The sequence below is a fragment of the Clarias gariepinus genome, chromosome 2, assembly GCF_024256425.1.
Source record: "Clarias gariepinus isolate MV-2021 ecotype Netherlands chromosome 2, CGAR_prim_01v2, whole genome shotgun sequence".
In the NCBI taxonomy this organism is placed as follows: Eukaryota; Metazoa; Chordata; class Actinopteri; order Siluriformes; family Clariidae; genus Clarias; species Clarias gariepinus.
The window spans coordinates 43,124,629-43,150,643 of NC_071101.1; the positions used below are offsets into that span (position 1 = coordinate 43,124,629).

Consider the following 26,015-nt stretch of genomic DNA (forward strand, 5'->3'; position numbering starts at 1 on the left):
GGCTTATATTTACAAATAGCAATTATCTGCATTAATATTCATTAAAGTGAGGTCCTCACAAGTATGACAGGATGTGTGTGAAGTGTCTACTCTAATGAAGATCTATAACTTTAAAACCTCCACAAATATAATATTAATATTTAAACCAGAACTGTCTATATTTATCCATCTTTCCATTAAAAATATGGAGGCTAGCTCAACAACCTTGACCACCCAGTGTACAGCAGGCTGTGATGCATTGGGTCATTCCATACCTTTCGGTACCTATCGTGACCAGCATTGACTTTTTTTTGGCAGTTCATGCTGCATCAATATTTCCGTGGAAAGAGACAGGTTGGGCTGTCCTTTGGGATCTAAGGCCATGGGTGAGCCTTGGGTGCTCACAATTCTGTCACCAGTTTACTGGTCAATGTTATTAAATTCACCTGCTGGTGGTGAATTGGAGTGGCTCCAGGATCTCCCATTACCCGTCACAGGATCAGTGGTATAGATAATGGTGGGTTATCACTATAATTCAGGTGGGTAAAAGACAACACCATGCAATGTCCATTCTGACCACCAATTATTCAACTACATCACGTTATCTATTCTAAGACTACCGACATATGTTTGGAAACCATTGGATATATAGTATATAAAAAAATTGCTAGCATTCACAACAATCCACACCTACTGTACACACACACAGAGCATCCCATGGAGTATTATGGATGCCTCATTTACTCTGGTGTCAATGCATAAGTCCCTCCCCTTGTTTAGAGCATCTGCCATGCATGCACACAAAGACAGAAACAAACGCACACCGAGCATACCCGACTATGGAATAAGGGCTAAATTAGTCTCAGCAGGATTTCTTTATGCACCTGGTGACATTTATGCTGGCGAAACATAAAACTCGAGCTTTGCTTTAATCCCTCTACACACCCGAGACTCTATTGCTATTTTTTTTTAAATCTCTCTCTCTCTCATAGTGGGAACATCTTTTCCCTTGCAAATTTAGCCTTTTGTTTTGTTCTTCACACTTCGCTTTTGTTCTCTCGCCACCTTTCGCTTAGTTTCTTTCTCTCTGGCTATATTTGTGGAATTGTCTGGAGACAGATGTGGAATTTCACACTGATGCTTTATGAACTCACATCCAGAGAGGCATTTAATGGCATAAAACGAGGCGACTGGAGTGCTGGACTCATTTGTTCTGCGCTAATGTGGCTATTGCGGAATTAACACTAATGAGAATCATTAGAGATTATTGGGGAGCCCTGGAAAGCTGCTGGAAAAATTGGTGATGGAGATTTTTCCAATTTATTACTGCAAGTAACACAAAGACTAGAAACACCAAACACAAAAGTGTTTGTGTGTGTGAGATGTAATACCTCCTGGAAACATCTGATTGGAAACATCATGTAAACACTCAATAAGCTAGTGTTTAATTTTTAGAGAGTTTTCCAAATTACGTACACAGTCTTCAAACTGACCAGCAGTGGAAATCTCACATTCCTGACCTGTACTTAGGGAATATTCATATTTGCTGTGTTTAGTCTATTTGAGTAGAGCTTTGGTTTGTCTCTTTTTTTTAGGTATTAAGATGCTGCATATGGTTTTGAACCTTCCCTTTCCAGATAGTAAAAGGACTCTGAATCAACCTTTAGGGACTTTAGAGAATCGAAAGACAATCAAACATGCAATGTGTTTCGAATTGAAGAGTTTGTGTAGGCATGAGCTGCTCAACTTAACCAAATGGCATATGAACCAATAAATAAAAAAAGGGAAATAAACCCTATAGATGATACCAGTATGTTTTAAACTATATAAGTACTGAACTACAAAACCACCTATTACATTTCAAACTGCTCAACTACCATTTTATTTCACTTGCATAAGCCTTCAGATAGTCTTCATTGGCTAGTCTCACTATGATTGATGTTTTCAATCATAGTGAGACTCTTTCGCGTGGGAAGGGTGAAGGTTTGCCACCCTTCCCACACAAAAGAATTTAGCCAATCACTCTCCAGGCTTCCAGGTACAGATGGCTGTGGCAACCATTGTGGTGTTCCTGACCAATTTGCAAGGGAATTTGGAATTTTTCAGGGATACATGCCCCTCAAAACTATCTGACCTTTGACCTTTATTTATTTGAGTACAGGATTAAAGCACACTTAAACAGCTAACTTATTAACACACAACATTCTATCTCTACAGTAAGGCATAAATCTAAAATTTTTAAGGTGTTCCACAAGGCTCTGTCCTGGGTTTTTTTTTATGTTTGTTACCTGCTACCAGTACATGGTATATACAGTCACACCCAAGTTTATTTTGGTTTATTTTAGTGTTTATTCTAATGAATTTTGCTTAACTATATTTTTGCTAGTAGTATGTAATGTATAAAGGTGTAAAAAACTAAAGATATGCATGTCGAACTTTACAGAACTAGACGTTATACAGAATTCCAAAAGAAAGTTCTATTGAACCCATTATTTTTTTATTTTTTTTATTTCTACAATGCTATAAAATATTCACAAATTATACAAGTGCTCTACTTGTGCTTCCCAACAATTTAAAAATGTTGCTCACTCTATGATGGATTATAGAGTTTCTCTCATGGCACGTTCAATGGCATGGCTGTTCTCTCAAACAGATAATAGTCAAAAAGTAAAAGGGCTCTGAATCAACCTTTAGGGACTTTAGAGAATCAAAAAGCCCCAGGTTTGTTTCCCAGATAGTGTCCCAAACGTAGTCAAAGGATACCAGGCATTCTTATTGCTGGTCCTAAGCCCAGATAGATGGAGGGGAGGATTGCATCAGGAAGCGCATTTGGCATAAATACGTTTGACAAATTAAATGTGTTGATAACTGTGGTGACCCCTTAAATAAAGGAGCAGAAATTAATAACAGGACATGGTCTCCTTAATTTTTATTGTAGGTCACACCCAGGTTTATTTCGGTTTCTTCTAATACCCTGCTAAGATGTTTTACAGAATTTCTGTTCAATTTAATTAGACTCTATAGAACCTATTGCATGGAATAGATATATATTATTGTATTAAAAAGTAGATGGTAGATAGATTTTAGCATCATAGATTATAGATAATAGAAAGGTGGAGTTTAAACCTTTCAAGTGAGCCAAATTGTTTTAAAATTAAAGTTAAAGTGAGGCATGGAATTGAATTCGGATAGCCCTTCTTATAATCTTTCACAAAATCCATTTACATTTTCAAAAAAATGTTGAGAAATTTAAGATTATGTAGTCTCCACAGGCATTTTAATAAAATTCCACATCATCGTAAGAGATTTATTTTATTCAATTGAGTTGTCAAGCTATCACTGGGTAGAGTGGCTCATCCTCATTTACCCCAAATCTAATAAACTCAAATTCATACAGTCAAATCTGTTCCCAAAATGAACTTGCTTTGCGAGTAATAAAGTGTCATCTAGTCTGAGTTGTCCACACTGATCGACCGTGTTTAACGATGCGGCATGTGTGAAGTATCGCAGGCACTACATCGCTTAGACGCAACGCTGTCGAGAAACCTGAGCGTTTGTGTGAAAAGGCTGTGACAAACAAATTACCACAATGTCAATCTGTTCCTTTCGTTTTTTTTAACCCGCCACATAATCTGTTCGCTCCTAGTCTGACCTTTTTTTTTTTTTCCTGCTGTAAACTCACCTCTAATGTGGTTAAGACAATTTTATCCACGGAGGAGAAGTAGGAGTCCCACAGGAACTGTGTCTGCTGTCTCAGAGCCAAGATTCGCTCTGCATCGACAGACCTGGTGATGGAGGGAATCTGAGATGGAGAGATTGAGAGGGAAAGAGAGAGAGAGTTAGCAAAGACGAAAAATACATCTCAAGGCACTATGTCTGTCAGTGCATGCATGTGTACGCAGGGAACAAAGACGTAGAGGGGAAGGAAAAACATAAAGTGAAAACACATGCTGTATTAATGTTTGTGCGCTTTGCCTCAGGCAGCGTGTTTTGTTAAATTAACATTTACAGATAGATGTTTTGCATACAAGACGTTCTGATTTTAATCAAACGTGTCAGTTTATGTAGATTTATTTTTGGTCTTTGAGTGAACAAAAAGTAAATGCTGATGTATTTTATTAACATATGAACAAATATCCGTTAAATTACTTAACAAATACAGGAAATAGTATTATTTTCCGTATTATTTTCCTTATTCGTTCTGTATTTTAGTTCTTCGGAAAAGATTTCCACTCTACAATATTGCATTGCTGACATAATAATTGGATCTACCATGTAAAGCCATTTTCATCATAGACATATTGCAAAAGTTGTTTATGTTACACGAGCGATAAATTCCTGCTATCACTTCTGTGGCACTTGAGTCCTGCTGTGGTAACTGACTCCTCATACAGTCTATTTGATTCCTTCTATTGCACTTGATTTCTGCTAGGGGAATTTAAATTTCTTTTAAAGCACTCAATTTGTGCTACAGCATCAAATTCTTCTTACACTTGATTCTTTGTATGCCATTTGAATTCTTGAACACTTGACTCTTTGTTAGATCACATGATTCCTTATATGGCACTTGGTTCCTGCTCAACCACTCAATTCCTGCTAGGACATTCAACTCCTGCTGTTGCTTCTTAGTACACTTGACTACTACTACACTACAGCACATGATTCCTGATAGAGTAGTCTAATCCTGTTATAACACCTGGTTCCTGCTTAAGCACTAGGTTCCTGCTACAAGACTTGATTCGGACTTTGGATCTGGCTCCCTTGGGGCATGGCTCTGCAGGGCCTTTGGGTGTATGCTGTGGTGTCTGGCACCAGGACGTGAGTTGTGGGGTGGGGCCTCCATGGATTGGACTGGCTTCTTCAGTGCCTCTCATGGGAACTCTATCAAACTGAGATCTGGGGAGGTTTGGAGCCAAATCAGCGGCTGTGGACTCATAGCATCCAGGGCCCTGTCTCTAGAGATCTGTGGTGCACTGAATGTTCTGGTGCCTTTTTTCATGGCCAGCATTGACTTTTTTTTGGCAATTTGTGCCGCATTGGCTTTTCTGTAAGATTGGACAAGACTGATGGCCCTTGATCCACTGCCTAGGTTCCATGGACATGTCTCCAACTTACTGGTGCACGATCGGTGATGAATGCTGTTCAGTTCACCTTTCAGCGGCCGTAACGTTAAAGCTCATCGATATTGCTGTGATTTAACAATAAAACCAATGATGGCTCAATTCATGAGTGAGAGTCTCAGCGTTCTCATCTTTTTATATTATTAACGACTGTTTAAAAGAACATGTCATAAAACTTACTTTAGGTGTTATGAATAGCTCACCACCCACAATGAGTCACTGAAAAATTTAAGAAAGACAAATGTGTGTGTGTGTGTGTGTGTGGGGCCCTAAGGGCATAGGGTCATTAATAATGGCAATTTCCATTTGTGTCCCCTGCTATAAAATCCCCCCAGTCTGGTTTCTAGTCTTTACTGACATTTTGCCCGTGATATTTCAGCAGCACTGCGATCGGCACATTAATGGCTTCGCTCGGAAAGGGCAGGCAGGTAGCAGCCATTAATAACCCTAGTAATTAACGAACATAAATACCATATCGCATCTTACAGCACGTCCTTAATGAACACCGGTGACGTGTGCGTGAAATTTACTACTCGTAGCTGAAGAATCAATTTGGAGCTTTATTATCCAGGCTTGAGAACTTGAAAGTTTTAAAGCTCCACCTCGGTAAAGAGACTCAACAGCTTACGAGGAGATTAACATTAACATTTACGTTTACTCTTTTAGCGATCACTTTTTTATTCGAAGCAAGTGATTCTATGAACCTTCTGAGCTATCAGTGCTGTCTGAGGAACACATTGTCATGAGAAGTAATGCTAGTCAGCTAGCTTGTTAAGTCGCTAATCATTACAAACAAGAAAATCTAAAGAGATTACCTAAATGATTAGCTAGCTAATAAGCGTCACAGATTTTTTCTTAGCCTAGCAACGATAAAACTAGCAACAATGCTATGATTTTTTTTAAACCAGCCAAAGAGATGATAATCTTATATGTATGACATCATTTAAAAACAGCACACATGAAACAAACAAACAAAAAAATCAATATGTCACAACGTGTCAAACCTTTATTCAGTAATGCTGTTTTTTTTTCACAGGCTTGCCCAAGGATGTCAAGTCAATGTCCACCCTCAGGCACGTCCAGACACACACAATAAAAAAAATTAAATTACAAAATCAGCTCCTGGGGTATTAAGGGAACCCCAAACTTGCAGGTTTTAACATAGAACCTTCTGGATGTTCCGGAGGAACAAACACTAAACAATGACACAAAAAAATCTTTTCCTCTTGAAGATGACTGACTGTTAGAGAATAGGATTTGTTCTATTTCCTTTAACTAGGTTTGCTTCATAATTCTCTTAAAGAAAAAACATGCATTCACATTAAAGCTTTGAGCTTTTGAGTTGAGATCTGTGTTTTTTTATTTTTCAGTTTATTAGAGTGTAGTAATCTAAGAGAGAGTGGTGGTTTAGGTGGTTCAGGTTCTGGATTGCTGATCTGAAGGCCGGGGGTTCGAGCCCCAACACCCCCATACGATTTGCCACTGTTGGTTCCTTGGGCGAAACCCTAAACCCCATGCTCCATACAACCCATTCACTGCATGCCTGTGCCAGGTCTTGTGGATTTAATGACTTGGTGTGGATAAAACTGACAAAGTACAATAATAATAAAAAAAAAACGTTCCCAGGGAAAACCCATTGGAAAGCAGGTGAGGAACACTAAAGTTTAATGTTTAAGTTTTATGGTAATTTTTCTTTAGCATTTCTTTAAGTTACTGCATATAAAGACACATTATTAAATACACATTTACATATTTACTTAATAAATGTATGAATATATTATAATATTAATACAAGTAATATAATAATAATAATAATAATAATAATAATGTAATATTAATTTATATTTTTGTCATAGTTTAAAACTGCTGGCTTTTGAATGTGTTCAAATAGTAAGAAAAACAAAAAATCCCACTTGCCAAAAAATTTTAACCTGGAGAATTTAACAATAGGGGTTGTTTTTGTAGCAAAAACAAACAAAAATTAAATAATTTAAATTAAATAAATTAATAAATAAACTGCACATGCTTAAAGATTACATATAAAATTGTGTTGAGAATTTTTTTAAGTTCATCTTGATCATGACTAAATAGCAAAGAACAGTTGAGTGATTCAGTGTGTGTGTGTGTGTGTGAGTGTGTGTGTGTGTGTGTGTGTGCTGTACCTGCAGTAGTAATCTCTCATCTCCTACGATGGCAGCTTTACTCCAGTCGATGACCTCAGAGAAAGGCAGCTCCCATCCGTTACTCAATAATACAGGGATACACGCCGCCTAAGGAAGACACACACACACACACACATATACGTGGTAGTACCCAGAGATCAGTACACTTACAACTTTATTTCAGTTTATACAATAGTGGTGTTGAATTCTTTGTCCTAATTCCCATTCTAATATGATATGGTTTCTATGGCAACAGCTCATGCTCAGTGAACGTGTACAGTGGACATGTCATATAATCCGTTTAGGGGTGGGGTTTTCTTGCAGGAGACGGTTATTTAATATAGAAGGAGTCATCCTGGAAAAAGAGTGATGTACTGCGAGAAAAAAAAAAGGCTGGTGAACATTAACTTGTGTGTGGACATTCTATACCATTGCATGTAGCTATAAATAAAAAAAAATATATATATACGGTGGCATATTCTAAATATTTTAATAAAACAATATGAAGGAGAGATGAGCATGATATCACAGGAAGGACAGAACCAAGATTTTTACCCCCGAGCAGAAACCAGGAGAATCGCTTCTTGCTTCTTAGAGATGAAACATGAATAAAAGCTCCTGAGAGAAAGAAACTCCCTGAATCAAGGATTCTGGAATAAAGCTTTCAAGTGATGCTCATCAAAGTAAACCTCCAACCATAAATTATGCCGAGAATACTCTACCTGTTACCAGGGCTGAGCCTTACAGAACATGTACAGAATAATGAATTATAGAAATACATAACCAAAACATATATGTAACTAAAGCATATCAATGTGTAAACATTATGTAACAGTTATTATTATTATTCACTTAATATTAAAGTGCCCTCAGCTGATGCCCCCGAGTGGCGCAGTGGTCAAGTGCTCGCCCTATCATCCGGAGATCGCGAGTTTGATTCCCGGTGATGCTGTAACCTTTCGCAGCCGGAGCCCTCTCAGAGAGGGGGGGGGGGGGGAATCTGGGGAAAATCCCCCCCCAAAAAGCAATTAAAATCACAAATAAGAAAAAAAAAATCTGAAATTTGGAAGGGGGCCAATACGTTTTGACAGCATTGTAGAAACAGAGGAATATCACCCGAGTGCTTCTAATACTTTGGCAGGTGTGCTCACACTGGGAATTTCACTGCAAATTAATTAACAGATTCAATATTATTATAATATTTTTCTGTAATCTGTAAATGGCTTCATTTACTTAACAAATGTGTCTCATTTACCTTAAATGCCTTATTTATTATAAAAAAAATTAAGCTGTTTTTACTTTAAATATTTCTATCATTCTATCTATAAATGTTCTATTCTACTGTATGTTTTGTTTTCTATTTAAAAGCAAAATTTAATTACTTCTAAACATAATTTTCTGTTTGGTTTCCTCATTTATTAATCTAATTAATATATAGGGAGAAAAAAAAACCTCTCCATCACTTAAATTTCAAAACGTTTAAAGAAAAATATACAAAATTTGATATAAAACATTGAGTATACTGTATTTCTTTTAATTATTTCTTTTTGTTTTCTCATTAATGAACCTAATTTTAAATTTCAGCTTAAATTTCATTAACTTTCTATTTTTATTTATATAAATCTGTTTTCAAATGTGCCTAAATACAGTACATTCATTTTACTCCAAAAACATTAGTATTTTATTATTTTAATATACTTTGATATTTATATCATTCCTGTTCTGGTTTTCTTATTCACAACCCTAAGATGCCTAAAAAGAATGATCTCCCTCCATGCTGTACTATATTCTATAGTAATATAATCTAAGAGTAGTGTCCTGTTATAGCTCTCAGACTCGTTAATGTCCGAGAGATTTCCTAAGACAGAAAACTGTCACGTCTGAAAGCTTTTTGATGTCGCTTTCTCAACCTCTGAAAGCCACTGAGTCACACATGAAAGGCGGACAGAGATCAGAAAAAAAAAAAAAAAAAGATAGTGTCCCCAAGCGCGACTTGGCATTTTGTCCTCTTTATCCTTTTTTGAGGAGGGGAAGATCGAAATTGTGACATGCTAGCTTTGCTTTTTGTGAGGCTCCGGAGTTGAAAATCGACTTTTTCGAAGAAGAAATATAATAGTGGAGTTAATGAAAAACTTTAACTTGTTCATGACATTATGAGTAGTTGAGGTAAGCTCTAGGAGGTGGAGTGTACACACTGCTCTGCTAAAAGATTACATGATGCATTTATATCCAGTGGTAAAGAGCAAGCCGGTTGCCAGATTTAAACATAAACATTCCACAGCTACTATGGTGTTGATTTTTTTTTTTTATAGCAATTTTTAATAAATCTATTCTTATATTTTTTGGTAACAAACAAAGTGTCCAAGGAGTGTCTTTATGAGAGATTTTAAATGAATAACGGTTAAAAAAGTACAACATGTCATGCTTTAACAAACTGCCTTCAGATATGAGAAATAAAGGCTCCATACAAGGGAAAATAATCCACTTTGGTGAAATAATCATAAATCTGTGTTCATTTCTGTTTATAACAGCCCAATACCGAGTGTTTTATTTGTTACCCAACTAATAAACTGGCAATTTAGAGTTGCAATAGAGCATGTTTCACATAACTTGTGTTTCTAAAATAAATCACCGCAGCTCGATTTAGGATTTGCTGAAACAGGGCAATGGCCGCCTGAGAATTAGCGCTAAGTTTATTTACAGACAGCACTGGGAGTGTGTGTGTGTGTGTGTGTGTGTGTGTGTTTTCAAAGGGTTCAAAATTAGTAACTCTAAGTCAGAAGCTTCTGCTAGGAGAGCATGTTTTCCAAAGCATTCACTGTAGGGAATTTAAAATAATTGCTATACAGCTCATTTAATCAGAAACTTTAATGAAAATTTACAATAAGGATGAGGCTGTAACCTTTGTTCAAATCCTTTAATTAACATCTATTGGATTTATTCAAATTCAATCAAATTGAATTGAATTTTATTTGTATAGCGCTTTTAACAATTGTCATTGTCGCAAAGCAGCTTTACACAATCAAAAGAATTATTGTAGTTTGTATGGAATGTGAATGTGTATGAAGTAAAATGGTCAGATAGTCCCAAATGTGGATGTACAATATGGATCTCTGTGAAACTTGAGCCTGAGACTATTTAATGAGACATTATGTGTATAGCATTTGTAATAACATGTAATAAACATGTTATTACATATTAGTTAATGTGTTATTACATACAATTTATTAATTCAATTAAAATATGGAACTTCAGAGCTTGCATGATGGGCGGTACACACACATATCAGTGCAAAGTAATCATTAGAAAAGCTATAAATGCTAAAAAAATGTCTTATTTGTAATTATAAGTTTACATTACCTTAAATAGACATGAGAAACTATTGTAGCTTGAATGTCTGTAAGCAATACAGTTAGAATCGATTAAAATACATGTTTCTAGAGGATTATATCTATATTGATCCAAAGTAAAAATGAACCAGTGCAAAAGATATTGCATGTCTCTTAAGAATCAATTCAAAAGAAGTATTGAGTCTATGTAAGAACTAAATAATAAAACTGTTATGAAAAAATAATAAACAGTAGGTATGGAACGTACTGTTACTATCACAAAGTTGCTCATTATACCAAAACAGAGCATAATAGAGTGGTTTTATTTTCCAAAAATGTGAAATTTTCCTTTGTTGAAGAAGACGTAGATTTATCCAATTATAGTAACATATCCACTCCTAATGCTTGCACAAGCTCACAGATGCCCATGATTGGCTAATGTCACAATGATGGATGTAAAAGTGCCAGTATGTCACCCACAGCTCTGCCCGAAACAGCTCGGCCAATCAGGTCTCTCTCGGCTCCTCCAGCTGTGCTCGGCTACAGCATGACCCAGGATCCGAACTTGCAATCTCCCTTTAGTTCACATGCTTTTTTTTTAGTGTTTATGTAAATAAACATAAACCTCCTGCTGGACTGATGAGCTAAGCAACAAGCTTGGAGGGGGGCTCTTCTTATAGGAGGGGTAAATTCTAATTGGCTAGTTTAAAACAAAAATGGAAAAAAGTGACAAAAAGTGGAGACTCATCGGAATGTATAGAATGACTAAAAAATTAATGTTGTATAATACGTCCTCTCTATTTTTATTAGTTATGTTACTTTCATTAGAAATACCTCTTCATGGCAGAATGCTTAACGGTACAGCTTAGTGTTCTGACACCTTGTGTAAATGTTCCTCTCCAAAGAATTCAGCATATTAATGATGACTTTTTATTCGACTTCCCAGCATGCAAGCTGTTACTAGAAACAATACCATATTACAAGTAACAACGTGAGGAGGTGGTGGCTCAAAAAGTTCTGAGTAACCTTTCAGAAGGTAGAGGGTTTGAGCCCCCTCACTGATGAGCCCTTGAGCATGACCCTTAACCCTATCTACTCCCGGAAGCACTGTATCCTGGATGACCCTGTGCTTTGACCCCATAACTGCATATCCCTGGGATGGGATATGAGATATGTGCTGTAAGGTACATGTGATAAATAATTAATCTTAATTAATGTAAACCTGAGATTTCTGTCGCAGAAGAAAGTACCCTAAGAGCTGTGATGGGAAATTAATGAACACTTTCTGACCAATCAGAAGTGAGAACTTATGAGCACCATGGTTTAAATTATTTATAAGGAAAAACCTGATTAATAATTATAGCTCTGTGTTGCAGATAAACTCCAGGCAGGTAATGAAGAGATGAAGGGTCTGTATAGAATTTACAATATGTTAAAGTTTCTAAATTGCACCTCAGGTCTTAAAGCTGAGAAAGTTGCAGGTGCAGAAATGAGAAGGGGGAAAACAGTAAGATTGCATTAGGAGAGAAAGAGAAAAAGAGAGCGAATATAAACAATACTTTTCTCGTTACAGAATGGGAAACTTTCCTAGCTGAACGAAGACAGGATGTCAATACCAATAACCCAAACATCAGCACTCTGTAACAACAAGACGCCAACCTGCCAGGCCAATACCAGTTGCCATAGAAACCAGTCACATAGTATGGGTGTGTGGTGGGAGTATTGGGCCTTCAGGGTATTTTATTTTTATTTTTTTTAATCAAAGGCGAAGATGTCTAGCCACCTACCTGCAGGGCTTCAAGGAAGCGGAAAGACCCGAGTCGCCGGCCACGAGGTACCAGGCAGAAAGTTGAGTTGTGTAGCAGCTCCTGGTAATCATATCTGTAAGGACACACACAGACACACTTGTCAGGAGAGATCAGAGACAGCTTTTAGAAGAAGAACGAGGGGGAAAAAATCAACACTAACACACAAAGTCACACCAACAGCAATAGTTTTAGCCTCTGGTCAATATGGCAATAAAGATTAAGTGAAGTTGTCGGAAATGAAGAAACTCTCTATGACGTGCTGCCAGATTTGTCCACCGCGCCATTTCTGATTTAAGTAAAAAGAAAGGTTCTGGTTCAGTTTCGAAACATCAACTGTTAAGTTAACTGTTGAACAGTGCTGTGGTACAAGAAGTTAAAGATGATCCTACTTTTGTGGTTTGCATCAATGACACCGCAAGTGTGTGTAAATATATACACCAATCAGCCTTAACTTTAAAACCAGTAACACTACAAACGACCTGGGTTGTAAGTTTGTAACACTACAAACGACCTGGGTTTCCCCCACTGGGAGTTCCTCTGGAGCAGCTCCATGCTGTGTTGCCTAGAACTGGGACGTTAGTAGGAGATCCTTTGGGGACTGTGGCCTTCAGGGCGGGGCCTCAGTGATTCGGACATATTTGTCCGGCGCATTTCACACCAATGCTCATTCGGACTGAAATCTGAGGAATTTAAATCGGATGTGCTGGACCTTGGAGCCCAACAGGCATAATTCACCTGGTAGTTAAGGCTGATCAGTGTATTTGCAATTGTAGCCTCATCAGCCCCAGCTCAACATTTATTTATCTTTAGACATGGCTAAAAGAGGTTTATTTAATTTCCTGTAAATGTAAACATTATTTAATTTAGCTACTAAAAAGTGCTACTAAAAATATAATTCCAAGGAATCCACTAATAGTAGAGCAGAAACGATGCATGAGCGCGTCCTTGCAGAGATCAGATTGTCTTTTATGTAATATCCAACCAAACTCTAAAGCCTGCTAAGATGCTCCTTATGCATTATGTATGCAGTTATAAGTCAGGACAGACCAATCATAGGAGAATTCAAGATATAACAAATCTAAGTGTGAAACATGACAGACAATAATAAAATAGATGACAGAAAAAAGGAAAAAAAAAAGATATTTCCTATTCTTATTTGCCTTGGCCATTTTGTGCGTTTTTTCATAATTGACATGGCAGAAGCTATTAATCTCACCCAAATCTTTCACTCTGCTATCTAATTATTTCTTCATTATGGATGGCCCATGGCTTTTCTCCTCGCTTATTTCACTTTGTCACTTATATAATATTCCCCATGGCTACTCTCTCACTCTACACCTTCCCCTATTCCGTTTTAACCTCCCACATCCTCTTTGTGCCTTTTATCATTACCTGGAAAGAGGGATGAGGTCGTTAATTTTATTTTATTGGACACATGGACTCAAAAGAGATGTTTTATTTCCATTAAAGGCCATCACTTTACACTGATTGAACGTGAGCACATGTTCACATTTAAACTGATTTGTAAAATCCTTGCTCTGAATCACAGGGTGTACTTCACGAATAGCAGGGATGACATATAAATGAAATAAAAGATATATCATCATGGATTGGCACCCCTTCCGGGTTGTATTCCACCTTGTGCCCTGGGATAGGCTCCAGGCCACCCGCAACCCTGCATACAGTACGGAATAAAGTGGTTTAGAGTGATATATACTGTCATGGCGTTTAATATGGGGGCTACAATCTGATATCTATCAATATTCTGAGAATAAATGTAGCTGTAGCTTTAAATTAACTGCCCTAATTGCTCCTTTGAGGAAGTGCATTATCCCAGACAATCAGAATGCAGGGACTGGAAACGTTCATGTTCAGGACCTAATCAAGCGTTTCCCGTCCATGCTCAGGCAATTGCAACTTGCATTTCTGACCGGCAAAATGATGGAAAGATATGCGAAAGGTTGTTATTCATACACAATGACATCCTAAATGTTTTCTGATATAAAAGTTAAAACACAACTAAAAGCTGAAGCTGAAGCAGCTGCTATTATTATCTGTGGGTCTTAAAATAATGTCCAGAGAACAGCAGAGTTGGGTAGATCTTAGTGGAGTTAAGCAGAGCTGGAGAGTCTCTTGGTTTATGAGGTTACAATGAGGGGGATCTGATTGGTTTGTTTAAACCCTAGCCATTACAAAAATGAAAAGAACAAACAGAACATGTTCATGCAGACCAATCTTAACATCTAAAAATTGTCACAATAGGTGACCTTGTAGTAAACTGGTCCATCTGGCCATCTACCTTTTTACCAGCTTTTTTTGGGTCAGCATTGTAGTTGATAAATAGTTTGCCTTGGGTAAACATGATGTAAAAATAAACCCTGGACTAGATACCAGTCCTCCCTTGATCAAGTAACAAAACAATTGAATAGCTGTTTTCCATCTAGGCCATTGAAGAACTAGTTCGGAGCCAAAATCGAACCGGTTTGGTTGTTTTCAGACTGTCAAAGCCTTGGCTCTCAGACAGGAAAACCTACTTCCATGGTGGCACCAACAATTTGCTGGACTAGAACAAAGAACCACTTGTCTCTGGGGTTGGGGCAGAATTGCCACGACCAACTAAATGTTTGTGACCACCAACATCTTCACTACATTGACTCAATGGGCAGCTTAAAAGCATTCTAAATGCTGATTGAACTGAAAGAAGACCTGCAGAGCCGGGGGAAAACTGCTTGCAAAGCCAAGTTAAAGTTTGCTGTTGTAGTTGTTGCGCTTGCCAGTTGCATTACTACTATTATCACAACTAGCATTGCTGGGAAAGTGTCTACAAATGTATACAGTGATGTAACAAAGCCAGTTCTTAGGAGGTTCCTACTGAACCGGCTCTGAATTGGCACTGGTACTAGACATGAAAGAGAATATGGTTCACTTCCTGTGGTGGGGAAGAGGAATGAGTCAGGGTCAGGGACATGCCAGTGACAATCCTTGTTTTTTTTCCATATGAAATGACAGTACTGTATGCCCTGTACGACACCAGTTTACTACAGGACACCACACAGTTTCACACGGTGTATTTAGAATTAAATTTGGAGTCATTTAGAGTTGAACCCTGTAGGAACCCAGACAATCGAGAGATCCCTGAGGAGTTCCAGAATTTCCATCATGGTGTTGTTCATAACTTCCCAATTCCCTTTATGTACATTAGGTTTTATTAAGCATTTCTATGAAATTTGGATAACTAGCGAGAGGTCTATAGCATTTCGTTACATATTTTCTTCCACTTGAAGATTCTACAAAGAAAAACTTTGCTGTCTGCGATTGCTGTCCTACCATGAACCAGAATAGACTGATCCATATTCAGGTGATGGACTGCGAGCCGAGAAAATCATCTGCAGCTGCAAGAGCTATAGCCATGATCACCTGGGGCCATGGATTCTTCAAGCGTGGCAACTCCGAGTATATCATAAAGCACTTCTTAAAGCAGCCATGCTGAGCAGATTTCTGAGATATGCCTGAACTGATGCACACCAGGTGCTTTGTACCCAGAAATAGTGGCACCTGTGGTGTTAAAATATACAGGCCATAGCTCATTTCAGCATGTGGCAAAAGACAGGCTTTAAACAGGGCTTTAAAAGGTTCATTTCTTTCCTGTTTAATTGTAGACATTTACTGCAAAAGACCCACATCTGTAAAAATAAACTGCATAACTAAATATGATAAAAGAACAATACTGAGTATGTAAGACTGTTACAAATGTTCCTTAAAAGCTTCTGCATGGACCAAAATTTACAAATAAGGACCTTTTAGTATGTTAGAGAACCCTGAAATGGATTGTATTCCCATACTACAACTGGTGTCACCAGGATTCAAATCTGAATCAGTGAAGCAATGTCAGTACCTTCCTATTGGTAGCCTTGGGGTCATCTTTACTGATGTAAATTGTCCATGTCAAACTCATCCTTTTTAAGGTTAGGATTAGAAGTTGAGGTCAGCATTTCCTGATTCTTCACTTGTAGTACTGCCACTCATTCATCCAATACGTTGAACCAGTCTTAAGGTGATAGCATGAAATCTTATCAAATGACTAACCAGAAACAAGGAAGCGGGCCTCCTTCCTGACAATAGATATAGCACTTCATGGTTATGCTGGATACCTCTTCTTATTGCCTGGTGATTGTTTTAAGCTTTATGCACCATTTATGTTTGTGGTGAAACCAAAATTCAGTACATCTCTAATCGCTTTTCAACAAATTGCGCTTGTTGCATTTGGTAGACACCCTTATCCACCACGTTACCCATGGAGATACCCTTGCTCCTTCAGCACTGACTATACTATAATTTATGGTCAGTTGGTGCAACGTTGAACTCAGGATGTTTTAAAGCTGGACTTCTTGGACCTCAAGTTCCAACACCAAACAGGGTGACCACCAAGTTTAAGCTAGTGCTACAGTTTATTGCTGATTTGGCAGTACAGTGGTTTAGTGGTTAGCCTCGCACCTTCAGGTTTGGGGGTTCTAATCTTGCCCCCAGTATGTTCCCCCTGTGCTTGGTGGGTTCTTATCACACTTCAAAAATATCTAAATGTGTATGCTTGTGTGTGTAAAGATGTGAACATGAGCCCTGTGATGGGTTGGCACCCCACTCAGGGTGTACCCCACCTTGTGCCCTAAAATCCCTGGGATAGGTTCCAGGCCCCCCATGCGACCCTGCCCAGGAAAATTTGTTATAGACAATAGATAGATGGTCCAGCTGGTTCTGGTTCTTACAGTGTGAAGTGAAAAGGAAGTAGAAAAATTGTTGGGGAAATGAAATTTGTTGTTTTTATTTCCCTCACTGCCGTGTCGAGCACATGGTAAAAGAATTTAAAGAGCTCTGACAAATGCAGCATTCTCAAGGCAGCGCATCATGCATTTTTTATAAGCCACTAATTCATTCCTTGTATAACTCGATATAAATCAAATCACTGGGCTACAATGGCATCACCGACTGCAGTAATTAGATAAAGAAACCCGTTCGCTTGAATGATGCATGCCTTAGAGATGTGCAAACTAACCTGACATCGTATTTATTTCCGTGTTTTCTCCAATTCACCGCTGGCTAAGCTGCTGAATGGCTCAGGATGATGCATTTGTTTGCGGTCTTGGCATGCGAAGTATTCGGGCTGGTGCGCATTTGTTAATCCTGACTCTTTTACACGCTTCTGTCGGTTCGCTTTGTGTCTAATTACAAAAAATGAGATGTCCGCCACAATCCACGCATCTCTGAATGGACTTAAATTGGCTGCCTGAGGGGCGAAAAAAGGATCTCAAATGTTGAGGAACATTTCTGATTAGATTGCTTTTTTTCTAAATAACACTACTTCTGCTTTAGCAGGAGATTTGTTTATCCTATAATCTTTTTTTGTTGGAAAGAAGAACATTTATAAGGATTGTTTTGTCTGCATGAATTTAAGGTCTGGGGATAAGTACGTTTTGAGTCTATTATTCAGAATCCTAATATATTTTAACTTGCTATTGATTCCCACAGTGCTGTTGAATTTCTGGATTCTGATTGGTCAGAAGGTGTTGATTAATTTTCTTTAACGATAGTGCAATGTGTATTACACACAAATGGGGGGGAGGAAAGTTTAAGGTGATTATTCTTTAATCCTTCTTAGGACTGAAATATGGTTCATGCAAAAACAAGAACTTAAATGACAACGATTGTCTCAGCCGGCACTTCTGGTAAATATACTCAGCTTTTACTGACTGAGGCTATTATGAATTATGAAGGAAGTGGTTTAAAAAAATAATCGTAACTTTTATCGCTTTACTCAGTTAACACATCAGAAATTAAATGAGTTATTGTGTTAATATATAAGAATGTTGAAGGGTGCCAGTATTTCTACAAGACATTTAATCTTTTTCAGGCTGAAATCTTTTTACAGCCAATGCTTTGTTTGCCCTCGTATTAATAATGCATGAGCATGAATTTTTCCCTACTAGCCTAGTTTTTGAGAAAACCGTACCAACAGTGTTCATGGTTCCCATCACTTTTCAGAAAAATCCGAGCAGACTTCAAAGTCTGGCAAGAGAAAACACCTGAGCCAAAACCTCAGCAACCCTTCATGTGTCTACCTTTCAGAGTTCACACAGAGGTCTCACTCACATTCTCTGTCTGCTTATTAATGTTTAATGTTCTGCCTTGCTGCTGAATATTTATTCCGTTGGCGGTTTGAAGGGTATCGATTACCTCTCGGCCCTGTCGCTGAGTGAAAGTGATTGGAATGAGGTGGAGACGAGATGTGAAAAGAGCCATGACACCTTGCTTGCAAGTTTCTGTCTAGAGCCAGTTAGAATGATATAAAGGGAAAATCGATCTCTTCCATTGCTGGAGCTCGGCCTGTAATGCTTCTCTAAATGACTACATTGACCTCCCTATTATTCATCGCTTCATACAGTATTCAAGACAACACACAACAAACTCCCTACCATGGCCTTTGTATTCCATAGTGACATGTAGGGCTTGATCCTGGTCAAACGTGCTGTCTTTGTGATTAATGGCCAGTCATAAATTATTAGTAGGATGCAGGTCATCAGGTCTGACAGTGGCCATTTGGGTAACGTGTAGTAACTAAAGCTTTACCTGGAGATTCCCATATACACCAATTGGGCATAACGTTAAGAACAAAAATCACCTATGTTTTGGGTTTCGTTTGTGCCACTGGGATAGCTCTGGTACGTGAGGGCGTGGCTCTGCAGGACCTCTAAGGGTGTGCTGTGGTGTCTGGCTCCACAGTGGATCCTTTGGGGGGTAGGTGCTCCATGGATCATGTTTGTTTGTCCAGCACATCCCATGGTTGCTCGGTCAGATTGGGATCTAATTGGTTTGGGGGCCAGGTTGGTAGCCTGGTGCTCTTTATCTCTGTGCCTCATGCATACTGTGCTGTGGTGCACTTTTTGTTCTGGTGGTGGCCACACAGTGATGGTTTGGCTTTTCTGTAGGATCGGACAAGACGGACTGGCCTTTTTATTTCACTGGCATGGGTGAAGCTTGGTTTCCCATGATCCTCTCACCAGTTTGCTGGCGTATTTGGCGATTCATATTATTAAATCCACCTGGTGGTGGTGGATTAAAGTTATGGCTAATTGTTTTGAGTCAAAGTCTTGTTTCTGGCCCTTCCAGATTGTAATAATCTGTTCTTTGCTCAGCTATTGAATTGTTCCTTTATTTAAGCCCTGTTGTGTCTCTTTCTGTCTTGTGTCCAAGTTTTCTATTTCCATGTGTCTCATTTCATGTGTTTCGACACCTCGCCTTATGTGTTTCATTGTCAAGCATGGATTTCCTTCGCTATTGCCACAAGGCTTACAATCCTTGGATACTCCAAAGTGTTTAGTGTTCATTACACATTTTTTCCTCAAATTATTGCTCATTTTCTAAGCAAACAGTCCATGTGTATAAGTAGAACAAACTAGATGTTAATGTTGATTCCCAAAATTATACAGAATATGGCTTTGTCTGCAAAGGATATGCAGTTAAGTTCTGTTTAATAGCATGATGCAAATGATGCAATGAAAAAAAAATCGCTAGCAGATAAATTTATATATTTCACAGAATATCCATGGCCTTTTTTTTGTAGAAAGTTTGGAGGCAAAATATTTAAATGGCTGATGGACTAGCATCATTCAAAATCATCAAAGAAAAGCTAATTAACCAAAGACATCTTCAGCAGCAGCTTCCACATCATCCTGCAAAAGAGATGTCTCCCAAAGAGCCGAGCGCAAATCGTCGCTCACGCCCCAACCCCAAAGCTGAAACCCAGTTTAAAGTAAACTTTAAACATCCGAAACATCCGCAACAAAGCTAGAAGTAATAATAAGAACGTCGAAACAGCAATGATGACCTGATGCTAAATCAAAGTACACTGCCTCATCCGTCTTTCCTCAAAAGACCGCTCCTTGCCACAGTGCTCCTTAAGTTAGCCTCACCTGCAGGGCGAAGCTAAATCAAACCCCAGATGTCTGTTAACCTCTAACTTACTGCTGCAAAGCCCTTCTGTCAGATAAAGCAGGCATCTGCACGATCCTAACTTCATGTAATAAAATACACAGCGGTAACGACTAGCAAGACATCAAGCCAGAATAAAAAGACAACAAGCCAATATTAGCAAGTGTTTTTTTTTTTCTTTTTAAGCCCTGAAGTAGAAGGTCATCCAACCAGGCAGCCGTAAACAGTTTGGATGCATTCATGCATCCTTTCCACTTTAACGTTGAGTTATTGAGCATCTCATTAGGAGGCTGTCAGGTTAACGGTCATGCTAACACACCTTAAAGTTGTAACCTGCTGTCGTTGGGATAATTACTATCATCAATTTCAATTTGGTCTGCGGAAAATTCAACACTTCCTCGAGAACTCGATGCAAATTTACTTGGGGGTTCGGTATTGATGCTCGTTTCAGGTTCGATTAAAAGTGACTATTCCTGTTCAGTCATGCTGCAAACACATGTAGCCTGGATTCCACAAGAGAAATATTTACCCTGACGGTAAAAGGGATGGTATTACCCTCTCCCCTGCTGATCGGAGTGACATGGGGTAGGTTAAATTGTTGGCATCTGTTAGCCCAGCTAGGAAGTACTGTAGCTTACACACAAGGTAACATGACATGTAATAGAGTATAAGATGGCTTAACGTCACATAAACAGCAACAATTATGATGGAAAACATCAGAAATTTCAAAAATAAAAAATAAAAAAAACTAAGGTTTATGAGCGGCCTAATCAAAGACTTGAATCTGATCGAGAAGACCTTAATCAAGAGGTTCATGCTGGAAAACTCCAATGTGGCTGAATTAAAGCAATTCTGACCATTGCCAAATTCCTCCACAATGATGTAAAACACTCAATGCTCAGTTATCGCAAACACTTGATTGCAGTTGTTGCTGCCAAGGGTGGCACAACCAATTATAAGCTTTAGGGGGCAATTACTTTTTCACATACGGCCAGTCAGGTTTGGACATTTTTCCACTTAATTAATAAAATCAAGGGGCAAATACTTTTTCACAGCAATGTAAGGTTATAACAGTACCTGAAGTATTTTTCTGACTTGCATGTTTTTGTTTATATGTGTTTATTACATATTGAGAGACATGTACACATATGAACAACATGACACAGATATCAAGCTGAAGTTCAAACACTATGAGATCTAACATACATATATATATATATATATATAAAATCCTATAAAATCGATCTGGCTCATAAGTCTTAAGACTTTAGCCTTATGTCATTAATGTCACCGTACTGATAAAAGCAGCCTTTATGTCATAAAGAATAAACCTACAATGGATCTGAATCTGGAGCTTGAGTTGGTCAAGCAGACCTGACTCATACACACATACACACGCATCCGTCGAAATCTAATCTCCTCTCCGAAACTCTTCTCTTTGCTTTTCCCATTCATATTTATTTTGATCCAACAGAAGTGTGATTCCTTTCTCCCACATATAAAAGTGCAGAAGAAAAAAGTGCCCATAACACCACAAAAAACACCTCATCTCACAACAAGCACGCTGTTGAATGCAGGCTTTCTAGCTGACATGTGTGCCGGCGTTACTGCGAATGCTCTGAGGATGCACAAGAGCTCCGGTGGTCCTGGCGGAGTTGCTTTTAAAAGGTTGCAAATGGGTTTCTGTTGTTCGGAGAAATATCTGTGGTCCGCTGGGCTCGGAGAAGCAGACAGCCCACGGAACACAATGAATGCAGCGAGTACAAGGTGATGTGGATGCAGATTGGTTTAGGAGTCTCTGCGGACCAAGTAGATAAACATTTCTAAATAGCGAATGCCAAAACTTCCAAAAGTTACATATGAACGGGGAAAATATCCTATTTTAATAGGGACAAATTTGCTCATAATTATAAAGATTATCAACAATAAATAATAATCGATAAAAACGATAAATAATCAACATCAGGATGGTGTGATTTGGAGTTACAACTACCACCCTGGCATTTATCCCATGAGGGAGGTGTGGCCTTTGTACATAGTGGCCTTTGTTTCACTGTAGGAGGTGTGGCCTTTGTACATATAGGTTTCACTGTAGGAGGCGTGTCCTCTGTACATATAGTTTTCATTGTAAAAGGTGTGGCCGCTACACCATGTGAGTCTAAGAGCAGCAGGCATACAGTAGCCTCTTCACATATGAGTTCAGTCAAGAATAAGTGGCCTCTCTCTATATAAGTCTTAGTAAAGGAGGCGTGGCCCCTCTATATTTTGGTAAAAAAAAAAGAAGTGTCCTCTCTACCTGTGAGTTTAAGAGAAGGAGGTGTGGCTTGTGTACATAAAGGCCACAGTGAAGGAGGTGTGGCCTCCCCACATATGGATCTCAGTAGAGGAGGTGGAGCTTCTATACATGACTTTCTGTAAAGGAAGCGTGACCTCTGTGCATATGAGTCTCAGTGAGGTATGAAGTAAGGGGGTGTGGCCTCTGTACATATGAGGTAAAGAGTTGTGGCCTCTGTACATATGAGGTAACCTCTGTACATATGAGTCTCAGTGAGGTATGAAGTAAGGGGGTGTGGCCTCTGTACATATGAGGTAAAGAGGTGTGGTCTCTGTACATATGAGGTAAAGGGGTGTGGCTTCTGTACATATGAGGTAAAGGGGTGTGGCTTCTGTACATATGAGGTAAAGGGGTGTGGCCTCTGTACATATAAGGTAATAAGGTGTGGCCTCTGTATATATGAGGTAAAGGGTTGTGGCCCCTGTACATATGAAGTAAAGGGGTGTGGCCTCTGTACATATAAGGTAAAGAGGTGTGGCCTCTGTACATATGAGGTAAAGGGCTAAGGTCTCTGTACATATGAGGTAAAGGGGTGTGGTCTCTGTACATATGAGGTAAAGGGGTGTGGTCTCTGTACATATGAGGAAAAGGGGTGTGACTTCTGTGCATATGAGGTAAAGGGGTGTGGCCTCAATACATATGAGGTAAAGGGGCATGGCCTCTGTACATATGAGGTAAAGGGGTGTGGCCTCTGTACATGTAAGGTAAAGGGGTGTGGCCTCTGTACATATGAGGTAAAGGGGTGTGGCCTCTGTACATGTAAGGTAAAGGGGTGTGGCCTCTGTACATATGAGGTAAAGGGGTGTGGTTTCTGTACATATGAGGTAAAGGGGTGTGGTCTCTGTACATATGAGGTAAAGGGCTAAGGTCTCTGTACATATGAGGTAAAGGGGTGTGGTCTCTGTACATATGAGGTAAAGGGGTGTGGTCTCTGTACATATGAGGAAAAGGGGTGTGGTCTCTGTACATATGAGGAAAAGGGGTGTGGCCTCAATACATATGAGGAAAAAGGGGTGTGGCCTCAATACATATGAGGTAAAGGGGCGTGGCCTCTGTACATGTAAGGTAAAGGGGTGTGGCCTCTGTACATATGAGGTAAAGGGGTGTGGCCTCTGTACATATGAGGTAAAGAGGTGTGGCCTCTGTACATGTAAGGTAAAGGGGTGTGGTCTCTGTACATATGAGGTAAAGGGGTGTGGTCTCTGTACATATGAGGTAAGGTGGGGGGGGGTAAGGTAAGGTATGAGGTAAGGACCACACCTCTTTACCTCATATGTACAGAGGCCACACCCCCTTACTTCATACCTCACTGAGACTCATATGTACAGAGGTTACCTCATATGTACAGAGGCCACACCTCTTTACCTTATATGTACAGAGGCCACACCCCTTTACTTCATATGTACAGGGGCCACAACCCTTTACCTCATATATACAGAGGCCACACCTCTTTACCTTATATGTACAGAGGCCACACCCCTTTACCTCATATGTACAGAAGCCACACCCCTTTACCTCATATGTACAGAAGCCACACCCCTTTACCTCATATGTACAGAGACCACACCTCTTTACCTCATATGTACATTTTGAAGGCAGATTGATGAAGGCAACCACAGCCCTAATGAACATCCAGTAAATGAGCAGAGATAAGACGCCATACTGACTAACATACAGGGAAACGAGTGTAAGAGGCGCGCAATCTTCTCGAGTCAGCGCTGCAGTGAGTGCGAGTGTGAGTGCGAGTTCTCTCAGACCAGATAAATCACCAGAAAAATATCTGTAGCTCAGCCAGACAGACGCATGACATTTCCTCTGTTTCTGCCTCTGTCTTCCTGCCAAACATGTCTGAAATAATGCTGTTATCATTGAGGAATACTGCTAACCTTTTGTATGAAATATCAAAGTGGAAAAAGGGCTTAATTTATCAGGACGTGGACAAACACCAAATCATCATATCTGATCTCAGACCAAAGTCCGCTGTCTAAACCTTGATGTGCGCGCTATCTGATGAATTCCGCTGTAATTGCTTTCTATGAAAAGTCTGAAAGCTGTATTTCGTCATTACACACACACACACACACACACACGCTATGGACTGTACGCCTCATATACCAGGCGTTCTCTCTGCCTCAGTGAAACGCATTACAGAGTAATTTAATTTAATTAAGCGTTTGTCGTTTCAAATAAATGCTGCCACAATCCTTTTGGAGCTTTTTGGCAAGTCGGTGGAAACAATTGCCTTGGTGTAATTGCTCCTAGAGTCTCAAACAGCTTGCCTGCTTGCCTGTTCACACACACACACACACACACACACACACACACATACACTGTCCCGCATATACACACTCTCAGTCATGGCTAGGTGCCTCTGTAATTGTACAGCGGAGAGAATTATTCTACACGATCCCTACAGTCTCTTTGAAATGACTTAGTGCTTGAATGACCTTACTGAATATAATATTACACTTGCACCAACACACACACACACATACACGCACAAAGCAAGCAGAAGACAGAATCGAACAGACTGTTTAATTTAATAGATCATTTACATCTAAAACAGCTTCGTTCCAAGGGACGAGTCGCGAGCGTACACAGTTAAAAGCAACGACAAATCAGCCGTTATCTCGCTTCACGCCACCTGACTGAAACAGACCTAGCATCGATAAATCTTCTGCCCAGATGTGTATCTGTTCAGTAAATGGTGTATCGTCCAGATGAATCTTTTACAACACAAGTAGTGTGAGCTGAATTAGAATTCCTTTAAATGATTTGTGTGAACAAGATACATAAAAAAAAACCTTACTAAATTTGAAACGAGGTCATAGGAAACAGCTTTAAACACTAACCACGCCCCCTAAAAAATGCCCTCTATACATGTTTTTGGATTTGCAAATTTCACGTTTTTTTTTTACTGATACTTAAACATGTTAACTATTGATAGTATCGGTAAAGAACAATATGTTGATAAGCAGTTAATTGTTTAAGTTCTGGGGGTGTGGTCTCTGTAACTGTCAATCACGCAGTAGGAGGTGAGGTCTCTGTAACTGTCAGTCACAAAGCCTACTTGTGAGCCTACCTAGGTGTGGACTCTGTAACTAATTGGCAGTTACAGGGTCCACACTGACTGACAAGAACAGAGACGACGCCTCTTATTTTGTGGTTGACGGTTGCAGACACCACGCCTCCTACTTTGTGATTGACAAGAACAGAGACCACACCTCCTAATTTGTGATTGACAAGAACAGAGACCACGCCTCTTTCTTTTGTGATTGACAGAAACAGAGACCACGCCT

General features: G+C 39.2%; 1 protein-coding gene across 1 annotated transcript in view; it reads right to left on the bottom strand.

Moving 5' to 3' along the window:
• Positions 1–26,015, bottom strand: part of LOC128515110 (exostosin-1) — a 169,909-nt gene that overhangs the window by 15,478 nt on the left and 128,416 nt on the right. Inside the window, exons 2-4 of the mRNA XM_053489143.1 lie at positions 12,378–12,471; positions 7,262–7,369; positions 3,662–3,781 (exon numbers count right to left, since the gene is read on the bottom strand). Coding sequence (XP_053345118.1) covers positions 3,662–3,781; positions 7,262–7,369; positions 12,378–12,471 — 322 coding nt within the window. The remainder of the gene's footprint in view (positions 1–3,661; positions 3,782–7,261; positions 7,370–12,377; positions 12,472–26,015) is intronic.